The sequence below is a fragment of the Anopheles maculipalpis genome, chromosome X (assembly GCF_943734695.1).
Source record: "Anopheles maculipalpis chromosome X, idAnoMacuDA_375_x, whole genome shotgun sequence".
Classification (NCBI taxonomy): Eukaryota; Metazoa; Arthropoda; class Insecta; order Diptera; family Culicidae; genus Anopheles; species Anopheles maculipalpis.
In genome coordinates, this window is record NC_064870.1 from 6,196,700 (window position 1) to 6,217,044 (window position 20,345).

At 45.4% G+C, this 20,345-nt stretch overlaps 2 protein-coding genes across 2 annotated transcripts in view; both read left to right on the forward strand.

Moving 5' to 3' along the window:
- The window catches only part of LOC126560789 (5-demethoxyubiquinone hydroxylase, mitochondrial), an 85,818-nt gene that overhangs the window by 10,428 nt on the left and 55,045 nt on the right, over positions 1-20,345 (forward strand). The window lies entirely within an intron of this gene.
- LOC126562907 (rab11 family-interacting protein 5) lies at positions 1,318-7,932 on the forward strand. Its single transcript, XM_050219509.1, has 3 exons — positions 1,318-1,375; positions 6,005-6,149; positions 6,336-7,932. The coding sequence occupies exons 1-3, from the start codon at positions 1,345-1,347 to the stop codon at positions 7,930-7,932; spliced, it is 1,773 nt and encodes a 590-aa protein (XP_050075466.1). The 5' UTR covers positions 1,318-1,344.

Genomic DNA, 20,345 nt, shown 5'->3' on the forward strand with positions numbered 1-20,345 from the left:
ATTAAGCACTTCGAAAATTTTCCACCTTTCGTATTATGTAACTAGTTAGAAAAAAAACATCATTCACATCTAAGCCACCTATTTTTTATTTGCTACGAAAGCAGCTTCTCAACCGTCGCAAGAGCTGGCCGTTTGAATTTAAATCTTACCGGTAACGGTTTGGCAAGGCCGTTTTTTTATGGCATGCTACTTGTTTTCTAGAACAAATGGTTCAGGAGAAGTCAGATATTTAGAATCGTCCTACTTATTGACAGATTTTTCCAAAAAATAGTCCAACATGATGATGTTTTTGCACGATGCAACGATACCCCTTCATATTGCGTTAGATCTAATCAACGCAGAACTCGACCTGCACTGCATAAACCGCCTCGCTCGATATATTCCGTAGCCGCCCGATTAACCGTGCCTTTTGGATAATCCCGGGTAAGCGAAGGTGCTAGTTGTGCTAGACGTTTCCTGGAGTGCCTTTTTGCCAAACTTACGTAGAGGAATATTATTGTGCCTTTTTACAAATAAGCCAGTAGGGTTTTCGTGCTGTAGTGTGTAGTTGCGTCGCCGTAAATCGTTCGCCACGATCCATGCTCGTTATTGTTGTGCGTGAGTGTACGGTACTGTTGACTCATTTGTTTTGTTGATCAAAGGAGGCGCACATCGTTATCAACCTACGGCAACGAATAGCCAGTAATCCTAGGAACCAGGGTAGGGAAGTAATGGACGATCATCATCTGTGTGGCGCCGCTAAAAGGGACAGATAATCATCACCAGCGCATAGCCAACGTACCTAGCGCGCACGCATACGTGTGCAGAAATACTCGCTCTGTGATAATCAGCCTGTTTGGCCACGGAAACGGAAAAGCGGCAACGAAAGCAAACCAATCCTCTTTGTGCTACTCTTGAATGCGTACGAAGCACACACAAACACACCTATTTGCCCCTAGCTACGCGGCACCAACACAGCTGAATGCGGTAGAAGGTGCGCGCGTGAAGACGGTACGGGAGCGCCCGGAGCGGAGCGGTACAAAGAGAAGGGAAAGAAAGTGACTATTTTCTTCGTAGCTTCGGAGCGTCATCTTTCAGGGCCATCGCCGCATCGTCGAGCAGTGCTCAATTTGCGTGCCTCAGTTTTGACCCGCTTTTTTCGCCGTTGTTGGTCGGTTTGGACTGTTGGCTTCCGCGTCGTCAAAATCCGAAAGCTCCGAAACAACAACCCACCCGCACTCGGCAACACCAATTAGCTATTCCACGATCAACCATACCGAAGCGGATCAGCTGGCAAAGCAAGCGAATTTTCGGAGACTGGGACTGGTGTGGCATTAATTCCGTGAACATTTGCAGACCACCAAAATGTGGAGTCCAACGCACATTCAAGTGACAGGTAAGTGAAGCGTAACGGGTTGGATGTGGGTGGGTGGGTGGTGGTAGTAGTGGGAGGCTGAGGTGGTATGAACAAATAGAAGCGAAACTACATTAATAAATGCAATACTTTTGAAGCGAATGTACGAGGTGTGCCGGATTCGGCTGTTTGGAATGCGAAATAATGGGTGGATAGGGGGCGGAGAGGAAGGAGCACCACAATACACAAACACGCGTTCTTGTGTGCCCCCTCCCTGTGTTGTGTCAGCTGGTGGTACAAGAGAGAAGTGGAAAAAATGCTTTGCTTGCGTCACGTGAAGCTTCGATCGTATGTTGATGGTGATGAATCATCCTTAACCGATTCGCTACAACAGCAAACACACTCACAACGTACGTGCATCACGGATCCGGACTGCACGCACGAACAACAGTGGCAAGCATCGGGTGGAACGCAATGGTGGTTGGTTGGGTGTAGCTGAATCATCTTTTACGAACATTCTAAAAGCCACCCTTATCTTGTACAATTCCCACCTCATCCCATCGAAGGTTCATTATCGCTCGTGTGAGGCAAGGGGATGACGGCCTGGAACGTTAAACCATCATTCACCTGTACCGCCCACGGGCAAGAACACGTTCAAATGAAAATTTAGAATTGATCGGATGAGAACCACTTCTTCTTGGCCTGCTCAGGGTTGAGTAAGTCGCGTAGACATGGCCGCCAAAGAACCTCGGTCTAGAGCTACAGCTCTCCATCCACTGTTGCATCCGATCTCCGAAAGTTTGGACTCCACCTGATCCAGGCAACGGGCTCGCTGTGCTCCTCTACGCCTCGTGCCGAACGAGTCACTGACCCTAGCGCGTATCTCAACATCGATACTGCGGTCGGTGCTGACTTTTGATCCGAGATAGGTGAAGGAGAGCCTTAAAGCAATGATGTCTATGCCATCAGCGTAGGCCAGGATCTGGATTGACTGGTAGAAGATGGTACCGGAAGTTTCCACCTCCATGTCGCGAATGATCCGCGAATGATCCGCGAATGATACGTTGAAGAGTGGACAGCCTAGCAAAGGGCCACGAGAGATGGAAAGAATAGAGCTGCTGCTTCGCCATCTTCTTCAAAATCTGCTGCATAATGAAGATCTAATCAGTAGTAGATTTCCCACTTTCAGAATCCTCTTTGGTAGTTTCCAATTATCTCCTCTGCGTACGGGACAAATCGATCTTGTAGTATTAGGAAGAATATCTTGTAGGCGGTGTTCAAGGCCGATAAAGATTGATAGGAGGCTCGTACAACACATTTACTTTTATTTCCCTTTCAAATCTTCCAAATGCTTTACCAACGCTACGATCGTACGAAGCTAGTGAGGGCTTCAGTCAGTCGCGATGGTTAAAATTATCTCAATTTTTTAACATATTTTATTAGAATCAATTAGCAGAGCCGCAACGAGGCACCACAAACGCAAAAGAGGAGAAAACAAAATTTAATTAGTATATTAATCAAAAGAAAATATTTTATCTGCCCGAAGAACACGCGTCAAGTCGTGAAGAAATAGTTAAAAATGCAAAACAAGACAAGTTCCCCGGGGGTTTGCTTCGTTGCTACAATTTGTTGAGCGCTCTGGAACAAGGCTTTTTTTCCTGCATGTTGTATGTAAAGTAGCAGTAGCAGCAGGCAGAGTCAGGCTGGGTAGGTCGTTGATGTATCTTTCTCCACGCCACGTTTTACTTCATTTCTTTACACACATTCTAGTTTTGTGTTTGCTGTTTCCTCCCGCTTTCATTTACGTTCAATTTGTTTGGGTGAGGAAAAAGGCAGACCGAGGAGAGTGCGAGAAATCGAGCGAGGAAGGAAAGGGGGAGCGAGTGTAGGTGGATGCGATTACTAATTAATTTGGGTTATGATTTCCCAGCTGAATCCATGGCGGTAAACTCTCACGGGCTTGCCGGATTCAGGGTGGTTGAATGGATTTTTTTTTTGTTGAAGTGGGTTCATTTGAAGTGTAATCTGGCAGCGCCTATTGTTTGTTTAATTGAAATGCTTCTTCAAGCCTTTTGGAGCCACTTTTATCATATCTTTTTGCACTGTAAATGGGGAAAGAATTTTGTCGAAAAAAAAAAGAGTAAAATTATTCGTTACCATCCGTCACCGAACTTATCTGTTCACCTAATAAATCTCATTTAGTGCGCCTCAAAGCACACGAATTCGTTCCACTAGCGTTATGTTCATTTTTGCATGTATCGGCCCGAGTGTTATCTGAGCTGGGGAAAAAATGGTTTCAACACATTCAAATACGCTTTGCACAGGGTTTTCTTCATCATCTCTTCCTCCTTTGGCAATAAAACTCTTGGCAGGTTGTTGGACTTGCAATTTTTGGCTTCTTTGGCTGAATGATACGCGTTGCCGGATCAGTCAGTCATGCGTACGCACGGGAAGCGTAGTCCAGATGCGATGTAATATCCAATTCTACCGTGTGAAAGATCCGGCACTCCGGATATCACGATACCACTGTACCGCCCATGATGTCATATAATAAGCGTTTGCATTTCTAAAACGATGTAGAAATCGTTGACGATCGGCTCTGTGGAGTGTAGCAAGTTTGATACGCTGCACAGTGAAGGCCTTAGGAATTAGCCCTTAACATCACATAGAAATGGTCAAGACAAGTTGTCAAAAACGGAAGATTCGAATTATGACAGCCGTTTGTGTTGTCTGTTGGAAAAATAGAACTTCACGAAATGCAATCTTACAAATAAACTGACAAGAATTTGTATTCTCTTTCACAAACGGAGACTCGTATTTTTCAAACTGTTTTCCGTCACCAAAAGTTCTAACCAAAATGTGAGTATTTTACTTCAGAAAGGATCTTCCCGAAGAAAAGGTCGGGAAATCGTCGGTCATCTCTTGCTGCACATTTGCTTCCATTTCTAATGACATGTTTTTGGGCGCCAACGTTTCTTCCAAAATATATAAACACTTGGTAAATGCCACGGAGAAAGTTGGCTGATCAATTGCTGTATTGGAATCTTTCCCGTTTCCATTTTGGCAACACTGCAGCGTAGCAACCAACATTTCTTTTGGCGTGAGTCCTTTTGCCCTTACAGGCGGAAACTTTGCCTCAATCTCGTTAGGAATATCATCGTAAATTTCCTTCGATAGACGAAAATTTTTCTTAAATCTGAGAAGAACAACCTCGAGAAGATATCAAAAAGGTTTTACACAAAAGATTCACAGGCTAAACTCACGCTTGATTTATAAGCTCCAAACGAACTTACTACGAAGCAGCCGACGTTGTTCAGTAAAATCTTCCGTTCTTTCATCATCACTACTGCTATCATCGAGCACATGATTTGAAAAAATCATTTTAATATCCTAAATTTCAGCTACAACACAAAATATCTTCTAAACAATAACAGTTGTTTATACTTTTGGTTTTGATTTTGTTGATTTCATCACTTGTCTGTCACAAGAACGGTTTCATAATGCAAATTTATTTTCCATTTGTATTAACAAGCTTGTCTTGAGACTTTTCCGTTTGTTAGAGATAATCAGCCCTATTATGTTTAGAGCTCAATCAAGAATACCTACTGCTTAAGAGGTTTCCATCCGACTTGGATAGAGTATTTGTCCTGCGAAATGTTGATGCAAAATAGATGTTGATTTCAAAGATACGATCATCTACCTCCACTTCACCCCTGGGTAAATCATTTATGAAGGAGTCCCTCATGCCGCTGGTGTCTATGTCTTCAAAACATTCCAGGATCTAGATTGGTTTTTAGAATAAACTTCCCAAAGTATCTACTACTGAGCCTTGGATGGAGACCTCTAATAATGAGATGGGACATCTTTCGAACAACCATAATAAGCTTGGCCGGATGTGGCGCGGAAATCCTTCCAGATATGGTTGCCGAATGTTGAAGGTCTGATTAGTGGATGACTGTCCCTGGAGGAACCCTCGGTTAAAGTTTTCAAATAATGTCTTCTATAAATGAGACGAAGTTGATGTAGTAACATCAAGGCGAAGCAGAATAAGCTTATCAGCTCTGTAATTTACCCTGTAAATACTAAACTTTTGCTTATCTCTCTAATTACATACCGGGGTAGACGCTACCAAGGTTCCAATGATGACGAGGCATCGATGTCATTCAATGTGTGTGATAAAGATCTAGCCACTAAATTTGATTCTCGTTCTGCAAAAAAAAAAAACAAAACTACGTCAATTGTTTATTTTAAGTAGACACTTTTGACTAGCAAACCCTGTATACACCACGAGCGTCTATTTACCTCCTTGTTTAAGGCATTTATTTATTTGTTTTCTATGGTTTATCCAAAGCTCATTAAACGGTTAATAATTCGCCTTGCATTCTTTGTCTTTCTGCGTCAAACCCACCGGTCTGTGGTAATCGGTTTGTTTTTTCCTACATAGAGACTGCCTCGCGCGCTCGTATAACAATGGCGCAAATATGAATAATCCTTTCTAAAAAAAAAAGAAAAGAAAAAAAGCACAATAGACCAAAATAAAATGGTTTTTAAAGGAAGGCATTTTTGGGGGTTCGTTTTTGTGCGACTTGTTTCGCTTCAGGGTCTCTCAGCAAAATGGTTAGTTTTTTTTTAACTCGGTTAATGTTTACCTTTACCTTTCTTCCATTGCAGTGCAACGCGCCAAAGGGCTACTTATCAAGGGTAAGGGCGGCACAAACAACTGCTTCGTCATCATCGCGCTCGGCAAGGAGAAGTACCAAACGTCCATAAAACAGAAGGCCCCTGACTCGGTGATGTGGAATGAGGAATGTGAGCTGTAAGTGTTCTCCTTCTTTCTCCTACTTTCTCTATCTCTCGCTTGAGTCGACTCACACTTTTCGGTTCATATCCAGGCCACGAAATCTCACTGCTCACTATAGTGAGATGTGAGATTTTGTTCGCTGGGACATCTGCCAACGTTTAACCCGATAATGTAACCTTTTTTTTTCTCCAAATTTGCCAGACAAATCCCGACGCAAGGCAACCAGGCACAGCTGGTACTGACCGCGCTCCATCACAACAGCGTCGGGATGGACGAGTTTCTCGGGCGCGTTGTTCTACCGCTAAACGAGATGGAAGTGTACGAACGGCCCCGTGCCCGCTGGTACAAGCTCGAGAGCAAGGATCGCGAAAAGAAGAAGGAGAAGGATCGGGGCGAGCTGGAGGTGCGCATCTCGTTCACGGTAAAAGCCGGCTCGCTGACCGATCTGAGCAAGAAGGAGAAGAGCAAGAGCTCGATCAGCAATCTCGCGTCCAGCGTGGGCGGTTCGCTGCTGAGCATCGGCGCGATCGAGAAGCGCAAAGGGTTGAAAAAGATTGCCAAATCGATCGGTTCGAAGATGCACATTTCCGGGCTGGGAAAGAAGGAAAGCCGGAAGGAGCGGGACGGCGGGGACGATTCGTCGATGTACAGTGGGAGCAATTCGAGTTTGGCGGGCATGGGTGTTGGTAGTGCAACACCGTCTACCGCCTCCTCGCTACACCCATCGTCCGGTGGACGACAGTCGGAGCAAACTTTTGGCGATGCGGATCCGGGCGTCATCAGCGAAGACGAGGATGAGTTTGTGCTGGACAATTTGTCGCACAAGAGCTCGAACGGTTCGCTGAACTTGCGTGCGGCGCGAACGAGCGCCCCGGTGGTAACATCGACACCGCTCACCCTCGGCTCCACACCGGCCGCTTGTCCGGAACGGGATAGCGAAACGCCGGTGGTGGCGACCGGCAAAAAGGTGGACGAATGGGAAAAGAAACTGTACGGGAAGCACATCGGCAATACCGATTCGCTGAAGCGTCGGAGCTGGGAAAGTTCGCGGGTGATGCTCTCGTCACGGCGCGAAGAAACGGAGCAGGAGCTGGAAGCGGGTGAACGGCAGGATCAAGCTGCTGGGGAGCAGCAGCAGCGCGGCCACTCCGTCACGGCACCCACATCGCCCGAGCTGGAGGGTAAAGCGAACCACCACCAAAACACTGCCAGCACCAAAGCACCAACACCGAAACCATTGCCCCGTGCCGGTTCCCAAGACATCGTCGGCCGACAGTCACCGACCGTACCGGTGATCCAGCTCGAAGGCAAACCGGAAAAGGAAAGCTTCACCAAGAAGCTGAAACACTTGGTAAAGGAGCACCGGGGTGGTGGTGGCCACCATCGGGCCGATTCGCTGGAGAATCTTTCGTCCTCCACGGTAGGGGTTGCCAGTGTGATGGTGGGGTCGCACAAGAAGCACGGTTCGAAGCAGCTCGGTACGGCGGACCAGCGCATCATTATCGGTGTCGAGAATGGGGAGCAGATGGCGGCGGCAGCGGCCGCTGCCTCCCAGCGCCAGTCCAAGCTGGCACACGTGTCGCCGGAAACGCTCGCCAAGTATGAGGGTAAAACGCGCGAGGAGGTTATCAAGATAGCGCACACGCTCGAGAACGAGGTGCACTACCAGAAGCAGAAGGTGAAGGAGCTGGAGGACTATCTCGACAGTTTGCTGCTCAAGGTGATGGAATGCCATCCGAAGATACTGCAAAACCCGTACCAGAAGGCGGCACAACGAAAAGGTAAGGGTGTGCGCTAGCACACAACACAGGTTGGGTAGATAAGTCTTTGTCCTAACCATGATGAAAGGATACTTTTTTATTGGCCTTAATGTTTAAAATATAGTTTGTCATTAGGCCTCAAAGGAAGACCCTTTTTTAGCGATTACTTTATCATTGAACCTCAATTTATTTTCAGTCAGCATTCTCTTCAAATCTGCGAATAGGGAATAGTTTGTTTCCTGCCACTTTTAATTGCTGTGAAGGAATTATTCTCCATCGAAAGATTATTTCTTTCCCTCAAAGATTTTTTTCACTTCTGTCCAGTCATATTTAACCACCGTCAAAAAGAGCAATGGACTTCTTGTTTTATGGAAATCAATGACCATTTTATGGAATTTTTTAACGTTTTCTGGAGAAACAATCACTGCGCATTGCGCAGAATGTGGGTAATACTTATCAAGCCAATGTTTGCCTTGAACACTGTTTTTATCCATCAAAAATTAATCAGCTCATCAAATCCGTTTAAATCAATGCTTTGTACTAGCATCAGAAGATGCTCCACTCTATAACTTATCATCTAATCAACAGAACAGCTTTCAAATTCATACATGTGTTTGTTTAAAAGTTGACCAAAATGTTAAATGTTTTTTGTGCCACAATCTATCCATCAGGACCACAACTTATCCACCCACCTGTTACGCTAATACTATTTGAATCTCATTAACGGTTTGCTTTTATGTTTACAGTGGATGATTCATGTATTACCTTCCGGATGTAGTATTTTTATATTCACCGTTTTTTGATGTACACACTTCGATCAAAATTACGCAATTACATCGTGATACAGAGGTCGAGCGATAGTTAGATAATAGAAACGGAGAAACAAAGATTGGAGCAGCTGAAGGGGGCAAAAACGCAATTACTCATTAATGGTAAACAAACACATACACACATAAAGAGACACTTTTCGTGTGTGTGCGGTAGATAAGTGATGGGCGCGCACCCGAGATTTTTTGAACCATTTCTAAAGCCCCCACACGGAGTCGGCTTCTCTTCGACTCCGGAGTCTCTACCCCATCACTGGAACTGGAAGTGAAACAATCAGCGAACAATTTACTAGAAATAAGACTCATTTACAAAAAAAAAAAACAAACAAACGAAACCGAACCTCTAAAACGGTTGAATCAGTGAAAAACCAGCCTTAAGCCTACGTACATATTTACTTCCTCTCCAATAGTCTGTATCGGTGAGAGGATGACGAAAAATCGATTGAAAGGAGTCGCAATTTTTGACGATTTCTAATTTCGCGCAGTTTGGCGTTGGCAAAGAGCAGGGGGAAGGGAATTTTGGGCTAGGCGAAAACGGTGTGATGGGGGTGTGACATTTTTTTAATACTTCCGGGACCCCGATGATTCATTCCAATTTTACACTAAAATTTTGTATGTGCATTTTTGCGTCGTCGATAACAAAATTAAAAAAAGGTATGTCCCTTTGCTTTCGCCTGTCACACATCTTTCCCCCTTTCTGTTCGCCAACCATCCACCACCGGATGCACCAGCTGCGTGCATTTTCTTCGCGTCGTGATAGTCGTGATCTACAGCATAATCACAGTTAAATGATCTATTATATTATCTATTGTTATTAATAATATTATTTTTGTTACTATTAAAGAAATAACGTGTAATACAGCAAGCCTAGCGCGTTTGTGTTGCCTTGCCCACCTCGTACCGGTGAGGTGGTGCGTTGATTGGTTCGGAAAGAAAAGAAAAGTGTGTTTTCCTTTAAAATAGTTTACGAGGATTAAACTGAGTTATTTTATTTGTTTTTCTGCATTCGGTTGCTTAGAAGTAAGCTGCAAAATATACTTTAATTCACATTAGTTTAGGAAGTGGTTTTCTTCCCCATAATCGTGACTGAAGGTACCTTCTATCGCGTGAGCTCAGACGTTCCGTTGATAGCTATAAAATTATCCTAATGCTTGGTCGGATTTGTTCGGAAAACCATGCTAAAACATGGAGCTGTGCAACTAGCCTTGGCACGCAGATTGGAGCCATACAGTATACCATAGCGCCCCCTAGCGCCAAGTATCGTAAGCTTTAAAGCAGCGCCATCTAGCTGTGACTAGCGTACTAAAATTGGTCTAAAAATAATTTTTGTTATCTTCATTGGAGCGGATATCGTTATTTATTTTTTGAAATATTTATTTACATCAACTTGTCGCACTGTTTTCTTACTCACATTATCTGTTGTCTCCTCTCTGCAATACTTTAAGCAGAAGGCGAAGCAGCCCAGACAAACTGCTCGTACGTGCGTGTCACCTCGTAGCGTGAAGGGCCCAGAAACTACAATCCCCCCTCTCGCCATTTCTTCATCCTCAGATCATCTTTCCTGGCAGCATCAAGTGGCTACCGGCCAAACAACAACGCATTAAACGCGCTAACGACCAATAACAACAATGTTTTGCTTGGCACATCCTCATCCCCCAACCTCCATTCCTCAACCGAGCACGGGCTCTTTTTTTTAAGTATGCGTCAACAGCGAAACGTAACGGTACATTGGCAACACGAACATCATCAGCAACATCAATCCGTGCAAAAATCTTCTAGAGGGGGTTGGAGTGTGTGTGTGTGTGTTTGTGTGGTGAGGGTTGAGCGTTCTGTTCTATCCTCTAGCAGGGTGACTAGGGTTACTCATACACGCGACTCCACCACAGCAATGGCGCTGTGACAACAGAACGCGTCCCTCGCGACGGTTAAGGTGACAGCGCACGAAACGGAACCAAGTGTTCCGAGTGATCCAATCGGCATGAGCTCATATCGTGTGGAATTTCATAACTTTCTTCCATGACGCACCATGGTTGTGTGCAGTGTAATGCGTCGCAACCGTCATTACAATTAATTTGAATGGCAGCGAAAGACATCTCGACTGCCAAGAATGGCTAGACTCGTAGAGTCCTGCTAAATTCTAACGCAAAAGTTAGGTTAGCTTCTTAGGGCGAACCTGATTGAACTTCAAAGCTAGGGTATGCGACCGGTACTTTATCCCCAGGTTTGCTGACGAACCTAACAAATTAAACAACACATGACTCCCATGACGCAACACTCCGCTTTCCGAAAACAGTATCTGGAACCCAGTCATCAGCATTTGATTGATCCGATCGAATCGAACAAATCTACCGAACCCAAAATTGGGGTTGGCTTCCACCATGCTTCTGGCCACAACAGCGTCTCACACACGGAACAGCTCGCCGGGTCATCGAACTCCGCAGTGTGGCGCGCTGTTTTCGTTCTCGTGCTCCACACACTACCGCCAGTGTCCTCGCCTCTCGGTTCGCCGGTGAGTGCGATGTGGAAGTGTTATTTTTTGGCCTTAGACCATCCCGGTCCACGCTTCCGCACAATTGCACCCCCCGAACGGGATACAAAGAAAGTGTAATGCGCAAAACGCACTCTGGCTGATGATCCTCTGGTACACCAGGGAAAAACTGCTGGTGGTTGAACAACAGTTAGCAGGCAGCGAGTTCATGTTGGAAGTGGTTTTGAGAGGGCCTTACTGCTGCTTGATGCAAACAACTGGCACAACGTAGAACAACAGGTTTGTGCTACAATTTAACTTCATCCCGAACGCTGCTGAGCTCTGTCACCTGCAGCAGATCTGTAACTGATCAAGTGGGAAAAGTTTTTGTTGTTGTTGTGGCTGTATTGTTAGGATTATGAAGGATGTAAACAATCCTGCAACTATCAGGATAGCGGATACATCACATGGGCGACCCTCACGAAGTTCGGTCCCGTAAAGCTGCGTCCTCTGTCCCACATACCGAACACCAATAACAGTGACGTTTGTAAAAGCGTTGTCAAGAAATGGGCCAACAACAAGGCCTACGAGAATCGAAGAACAGGACATAGAAGCCGAAAATAATCAAAATATAAAAAACACACACACACAAACTAATGGCTAGCATACAGATCTCAGTCAAAAATAACAAAACACCCCATCCAACCACCCCCTTCCACCCTATCCACCCACCTCAAGGGAGGGATTGCTCCAAAGCTACCCCTATTCCTTGGGGGAATTTCTTTCGTAAGCAAATTATAAAGCTTGCACCCTTGTCCTACTGCCTCGTCTTGGCGTGAGCACGCTTTTTCCTCTGTTCGACGGAATGTAAACAAATGTAAGGAGGCAAGAGAAAAGTAACAACAAGAACAACAGTAAGGAAAAACATTTAAGAAAAAGTGAGACAAAACGTGAACATAGTAAACACACTAAAAAAAAAAACAGAACACACACACACGCCCGAGAAAAGAAAAACAAAAATCAAGAACAACCGCCAATAACTGGTTAGTGAAAGAACGAGCAGAAAGGAAGAAGAGCTAATTAAGGAAAGGAAGCCGGAGAAAAGCATGAAGAAAGCGATCGCCGTCTTGACCATTGGTTCAGCTGGTTTTGGGATGAGAGGAGGGCTGCGGTGGTGATAGAAGGAATAAAACACAGTAACAACCCCTGAACAGAACGGAAGTACAGCAGGGGCCGCGCGGAAAAGGGGTGTTGGAGCCGAAGCGGAGAAAAAGTAGAAGGAAAAAAGAACGGAAAACTGGAAATAAACCAGAATCCAGACAAGTCATCCAGTCATCCAGAGAAATGGAGAGAAAAAAAAAACACAAGAAAGAAATGTACTTCAACCGGGAGGCCTCAGCATACTGGCTTGAGGTTCGCCTCCCTCCTCATCATCCTCCCCACAAAATGTATTTGAGTGTGTGTGTGTGTGTGTGTGCGTTAGAACATTCACGAAAATGGCAGACAAGGGTACGAAACTTAAGCTCTCCCTCCCTGGGTCTCAGGACACGCGGCACAATAAAAACAGTGGTAAATAAATAATTAATTTGATGCAAAAGCCGACCATCGTCGGATGAGGATACGTGATCATTAAAAGACAGACACAGAAAACGCACAACGGAGCAAAAACAACCAACACAACAACGTCAACAACCAAACAAAGATGGCTGGAGTCAGTGCTGTTGGTAGTGTTCTCGGGTCCGTTCTCTTCTTAAGCCGCTTGTTGGGGTATGGGGAGAAGCATAGGGAGCGAGAAGAATCTTGATTGACAAGTTGGAGCTGCTCTTCGATTGTAACGGTATATGATTTCATTTTCAAACGATCGTCGGTGAACTGGTTGGAAGAATGCACGCGCTTCTTTGCGTCCACAACGCGCTGAACGCACACTTTGATGTGGATGAAGTAACGCAACGAAATTGTTCTTCCATCCCGTATACCACTCTCGTACTCTCTCTCTCTCTCTCTCTCTCTCTCTCTCTCTCTCTCTCTCTCTCTCTCTATCTCTAACGAAGAGAAACTATTGTTTTGCTGTAGGTAATATAGCCACAACATCTGGTAAGGTGAGTGATCTGTATGCAAACTTCTCCCAAAAAGTAGCACAACGTTAAGATGTGCTTCGTCTTTATTGTAGAGCACAGCATTTTTTAAAGCTTTAATCTAGTTTAGGTATGCGGTGAAACAGGTGCCAGGAGATTACGGAAGAGATCTACTCATATTCTCGTCATACGTCAGTTGAAAGGAAATCTTGTTGAAGACGGTGTAATGGCGTCGAAAGACAGTAGGGTTTTCTCTCGAGAATTCCGATGTTTCCATATTTTGCGCTATTAACGTTCATCCATACTTTGCTCAGAGTTGACTTATTATTCTGTTTAAAGATACAAGACTTGTTCCCGATGTTCCCAGCAGGACTATGTTAAGCGTGCCTCATCTAATCTTCTTCTCAATATGAAGAAAACGATCCACGGTTATCCTATAGCGAAGTTGGAGATGTCAGAAAAGGATGTCTAAGTCTTCCCCATTTTGTATAGCTTAGAGAGAACATGAAGTCATTGCAAAAACGAAGGTTTGGAAATGTTTCAGAAATTCTCCAGATCGCCTGGGAATTGTCTACATCAATTTGGTCAATGTCAAAGGCCAGTGACCTGAATCAGTTATTCTAGGACATCCTTCTAACGTAATACATTTAAACCAAAATTAATGCATCTCCAGTCTCCAGAAGATGTCAGAAATTAAAGTCAATAGCCTCTGAAAGTTGTATAGCCAGAACAGATGATGAAGTTATTGCTATATATAACATTTTCAATGTTTCAGAAACTGTTCACATCATTTAGGTATTGTCAACTTCATATTGATGCAAAGTTCAATCCAGTAACCTGGAGTAGATCATCTCGGACCAGACCCTAGTAACGTAATACCAGTAAGCCAAAATTAATACATCTCTAGCCTCTATTACATGATCTGTCGTGTACACTGATGCTCTAAATGACATCAAAAAACAGCCAAACAATTTAACGCTTTACGTGGCAAAAGCACTCCAAAGACATGCAGCCTTTAGTGGTTTTGGTCACATTTAGTAGCACTCGATCGTCCAGCAAAGCGCGTCACGCATACTTCGACACGCAAACTTCCCCATCGCGTTGCTTAAGCTACGCATCGCAATGTACCAACACAGCCATATTCGATTACAGGTTCTAGGCAGGTTCTGGAGATGATCCACCCTGTGACGTGTGTTCATGTGAATGTGTGTGTGTGTGTGTTGGTCAGGGGAAGAAAATAAAGCAGCAACAGTAGAAGAAGCAGTTGCCCCTACGGCTCCAACTGGGTTGCGGTGCCTCGACGCCCTTCCCGAATTCTCCTCCATTTTTCCCACACGTATTTGCTGTTACTGTATAACTGTAGTCTTTGCCTCGTCTGCTCGTTCTTAACCTCCAACATCTTTCGCACCTTCCGCTCTCCGCCTTCTTGGCTCGAACAAGGTTTCCATTTTTCGTTCCTTCCGTCCGGAGTTCTAGTGCTCGGGAGCACCGAGGCCGTAACGTTGGAAAAGTCGTGTGTACCATCTTACCTCACCCTTGCACCATTTCGATCCATTCTCTATCCCCATTATCATCATCAACATCAACGTCTTCAGCGTTCGGGAATCATTTTCTTTCCGCTTCCACGTAGGCAAAGCAGCAGCACTTGTGCTGCTCGAGAAAAATGCTAAGAACCAACACCAGAAGCCACGGACCCACGGCGTTAGGGTCGTAGAAGATGGGCTGGAAATGTGTTGCCGGTTTCGCTAGTGTCAGTGGATGGGGGGGGGGGGGGGGGGGGTGAGGGAGGGTTGTGTCAGAGTAAATTAGTGTTAAGGAAGACGAGAACCCGTAGTGTCTTGCTGGCAAACTTACCAATGCGAGACGAGTCTGGTAAATTCTTTCCCCGTCCCACACACACACAAGCACAAACTTCCACAAAAATCCCGTCACGCCTCGTCACGCAACATAGGGCGGAATAGTGCTAGTGGAAGAAAAATCCAGGAATCCGACGCGTTAGCTCATATATCCTGACTTTAATTTCCTGCCTAACTCTTTCGAGTTTCATCTCTTGAATCAGTTCATGTCAAACTGCACCAAGAAGGGGCAAGAAAGGCTTTCCTGATGGAGATAATGCTTTTGCGCAGTTAACAGTCTTCATTTTGACAACGCTCCGTACCCTAGAACACACGCGTAGAAGGGTTCGTCGCTTGCTCTCAAGCGACTGTTTGAATTATTGGAATTACTCGTCTCATCCAAGGACCTATAGAATAAACTCTTTCATATGTTAACGCGGCGAAAGAACAAGGGAAAGGCATCCACTCCATCCCGTGCCGTCTGCCGTATTGCTTGTCGGATAAAAATTAGAAAGTTGACCACGTATTAGAGTTCTTCGTTCGAAACCGCTATAAAAGAAAGGAAACGAATACGGGAAAAGAATAAACCGTGCTGACGATACACGGGAGTCGAAAATATTCTCTCCCTTCTTCGTTTTCTACCCTTCCCGACACACCTGCTGCTCTCCTCCCCCCCCCCCTCCCTTTTCAAGAACCTTTTATAGTGCGATACATGCCACCCCTTTCACACACGGAACGTGTCAGGAAGGTTCGTCGCTGCCGTACGCATTCAAGTTTTTCAGTGCGCGCGATTCAGCGAATGCGGGGCACAGTGGTCAGCTTTGTCCCACTTTTTTTCGACTTTGGAGCCTTTTGCAAGAATGAGGGTGGGTGTGTAAGGGTGGAAAAAGGGGGCGTTAGGGGAGGGAGCGGTGTTGCTATAAGGTAAAGAAGGAACGTAGCGAGGGTGGTGATTAAAATTCTAAAAATATCGTCCGGCACAGTTCGGGCCGAGAACAACTTTCGGGGCTCTCGAGCGCTCCAAAAGAAGGTTAGCCGTGTGTGTCGACCGGGGAGACACAGTTCTGGGTTCTTGGATGTCTCCCAAATAAAAAGAAGAAGTAGCAAACAAATAGTTTCACCAAATTCGGGGTTGGAATTTATGGTAACGTTGCACGGTAACTTACTGTCAGCGAGTTGGTATTGTGATTCTACGCACGTCGGGTACAGGTTCTATCTTGGCACGGTTCTGAAATGGGATTCCCAATATCCTACTCCAGATCGCTCTCTCTCTCTCACACACACACACACACAGCCAAGAGTCCCTGTTTTCGGGGTGGAGCCACGCATTTATTGCGCAACTACCGGTGTGGAAACCGCCGGATGGAATCGTCTTCTAGAGTCATACGCATTATCATTATCATCAGCAAAGTTGACGTTGCGTCGGCGAAGCTGAACAGCATAATTACCGCCAGCGAGACACATATGCGACCGGCGTTAGATATTAAAGTAAGGAGCTTGATTATACCCGTTTGACAAATCGTGCACCATCTCATCCAGAAAGCTTTCACAGTTCACAGACTCTTCATTCTGGTGTGTGCTTTTGTGCAGAGCAACAAACTTTGGATTCGAATTCTTCCTACCAATAGCTATCTAGGCTAGAACGATTACTGTACACTTATCGGAGAATGGAGTTCGAATTCGCTGACAAATTAAACTCTGAGTCTTCGTAGAGAGTCAGTTATACCTTCAATCATGATAGGATTCAATACCAGGTCTTAAACAGGAGACCGGCACAGCTATCGCCACGTATTCTCCTATCCTACTCCCCTGGCAATTCGCCATCTCCAACTGTTTTTGGGTCCTACTGAGTTACGCTTTTCGGAAGTCTTCGAAATTTTTATAAGAAAACCCTTCAGGATCTCTGGACCTTAGAACTGTAAGGCAGAATTTTCGTTGCCACCTAGAACTGCAACCCGATGCTTTTTATCCAGCCTGTGTTTATTTTGTCTACGTTGGACGTTAATTCTTAATCTTATTTCAAAAAAGCCTCCCGACGAGTTTCCCATTTCGCCATTTCAGAATCTATTTATTCTACTTCTTCCATCTAAAGATGGCAGACTCTAGATCGGACTCTAGTGATGCTTTCTCGGAACCGCACCCGCGGCTCCGGTTCGTTTTCGCGTGGAACCGTCTGGAGCCGTCCGGGTCGGTATGGAGCCGTCGGAATCGTTGGGGCTGAATTGAATAGAAATTCTGCAATGCTGCAAATCGTCCCTGATACGGTGATATAATATAAATTGATGTTCTATCATCAAATTCAACGCAATGAAAACGTTCCGGACGGCTCCTTGACGGCTCCAAACGGCTCCAAGATTGTTGGAGTCATTCGGAAGCGATTCCGTTTTTTTGTCGACTCTTATCGATCTCTTAGACTCTTATCGATATCACGTAATTGGATAGTGTTTCCTCACTATGAGGTTAAGGGTCCGGGAGGGAATTGAATCCCGGTCCTGCCGTGTGAAGACATGCGCTGCTGTCGCCTTATCACCGGACAGTCTCTTAGCCGGTACAACTGTGAGCATCACTACAGTCAATCAATGAATTCTTCTTCGCTCAAGGATCAGGTAAATCTGCGAAGCTGCGACCAATTCAATCGCAAACTTTAACATCCAAAAGAAATCTAACAGCTTCACGAAATCCCCACAATAAATTCCTTGAAGAAAGAATTAATTTTTTTGCAAACTAAAAAAAACCCCAGAAAGCAAAAGGATAGTCCGGCGGTGCACCCGTACGGGGGTAACCCGTTGTTTTGTTACGGCTCCGTAATAAAAATTGTACCCCTAAGATTGCGGCATGCAATCCTCAATTCACCAGCAAAACAGAATCCCCGGAACACCCATGACAGGTAGCGCAGCAAAACCGAGCAAAACTGCAACACAAAAACACGTCCCGAAAAGGGCTTTTTTGCAAAAAAAAAAAAAAAGAAAAAGGAGAGTGCCATTAAGCACCGAAAGGGATAAAAGGACAGCCCGATTGATTATCACCGTAATTTAGAGGGCCCCGAACCCCGGTGGGGTAAGCAAGCAGAACGAAACGTTTTTTTTTTCTACTGAAACCGGTGGGTGTTTTGTTTTGCTTTTTTATTTGCTAGCTAAACAACAGTACTGATGGTGATGGTTGATTGATTGTTTTATGGCATTTCTTTTTTCGCTGCTGTTGCTAAAATCACCGAACCACCTTACCTCGAGGTAGTTGAGTACAGGGTGGTCATATTTTTCTTAATGGATGCTGCAAATGACAGGTAGCCCGGGGCAACCGGGACGGGTAACGGTGAAGGATAACGGAGCCCAGGAACCCCGACAACCACCCTTCGACCCCAGCACAATAAAAAGGGTGCAGCGGACCGTCAATGGTCAAATTCCGAGTCGCTAAAGAACGGGGTACCAGAACGGATCGAACGCAAAGCAAAAGGACATTTATTTTTCCTCCCTGTGGGCGGTTTGTTTTGTCGGGGAGGCAGGCAGAAAAGGAAACAAATGGGCAAAGGAGGGAAGGGAGGAGTAGCCCGTTATCGTTTTACAACACGAAACCACCATCGAGAGTGCTTAATTCGCGCTCTTTCTTTAACGTTTTGTCTCGCGAGCTCGAACAACGAAGCAGTTGTGCGATCCTTTGAGCGAACCGGATGCGAAATTGAACGAAAAAATAAGCGGAAGCGCACGTTTGCTTCACACAAGCGGTGGCTCACACATCCGGTGGGGTTGTGCGTTCCTTCTCAATTACGTTTACCCGTCTCCCCTTCTCCTCAGATACCAACGTCCAGATGGTGCCGTGGCGAATCTTTCCGTTCTTGCGAGCGAGCGTGAAGCTCCGATCTGTTCTGTGTGTGTGTTTTTTTTCGCTTTTACGACTCTGTCTCGCGATCGTTCCTGTAGTCACCATCATCATCATCTTCACGTTTCGTTTCATTCACACCGGCGCGAAAAAGCACGATGAAAATAGACAAAAATAAAATTGAAGAAGGAAAAATCAATCAAACCTTCCGTTTTTTTTTTCGTTCGTTCGTTTTTCGTAGCACACAAGACGTGGTAATATTAAGTCTTTGGAGGGGAGGGGGGGGGGGGGTTCTATTTCTTCTTCGCAAAGAATTTCTCTCTCCCCCTTTTCTTCTTCCCAAATTCTATTCTGCTGTGCCGTTTATTTTTCCCATCTCCCTGTTCGCTGTTGTTTGGGTTTTCTCGGCAGTAAATTTTGTTTCCCAGTGCGCGCGAGCATGCCGCTGAAAGTTGCTACGTCACACCGGTTGAATTAAAGGTGCAAATTAATTTTACTCAAGATCCACACACACACACACACACGCACACATATCACGGGAGGAAAACCATCAGGCCCCGATGGGTGCAGAAGAAGAGGGACGTGAGTGGAAAGGTTAGCTAATTGTTGCACAATGTTGATCATACTTTCCCACCATATGCTTTTCCCTCTTTGCCCTACGTAAAGCTCCCCCAAACTCTCCCCATGAGCCCCATTTCTTCTAAACCATGTTTGGTACGAAAAAAGCAAACTCCAACCACTAGCCGAATGGATTAGATGATGAGGTGGGAAGAGGGGAGAGCGAGACAGAGCGAAGGTGGAAAAGGGTGGCAAAAAAGAAAATTCTTACCACTCCCCCCCCCCTCCTCCTATGCCCCATTCCCTTTTTTCCCCCTCGGTTTACCCTTTCCGCTTGTTCTTCAACACACAGCTTTAGCTCTATTTTGACGCTGTCGTACGGATGCTGTCGGTTGGTTTCCGTATGGTTGCGGAAAAGAGCGAGCAAGAGCGAGAGAGAGAGAGAGAGAGAGAGAGAGAGAGAGAGCACGAATTTCACACAAACAAACAGGATGGACGCGCGTAATAAAAGCGCGACGGTACCGTTAGGGGGAAAAGCAACAGAAGTTGATTCCAAAGCGATCGCCAGCGATGGAAAGTCACGTAGAGGGAATGATGGCAAAAAGGGGGGGGGGGGGGGGTTTGAAAAAAATAGGAGAAGGGAAGGGGGAGTGGGGTGGGATTGGAAGATGACGATGATGGTTTGGCTGTTTTGTGCTGGAAGCAGCCAGTTTTGCCCGCTCGGTTGGTTCGGGCAAGTTGAAGGAAAACTGCTCGTGTCTTGTTTTTTATTGGGAAAATTGAATTTTGACAACTTTTGATACTTTTAAACTGTTTTCGTCATTTATTATTACGGATGTATATAAACGCACACGCATTTAAATCACATTTTAA

What these genes read in the sequence shown, in the direction of transcription:
- LOC126562907 (XM_050219509.1), top strand. Translation starts at nt 1,345, where the DNA reads ATGTGGAGTCCAACGCACATTCAAGTGACAG. An exon ending in AACGCACATTCAAGTGACAG is followed by an intron (nt 1,376 to 6,004) that starts GTAAGTGAAGCG and finishes CTTCCATTGCAG; the next exon opens with TGCAACGCGCCAAAGGGCTA. An exon ending in TGGAATGAGGAATGTGAGCT is followed by an intron (nt 6,150 to 6,335) that starts GTAAGTGTTCTC and finishes CAAATTTGCCAG; the next exon opens with ACAAATCCCGACGCAAGGCA.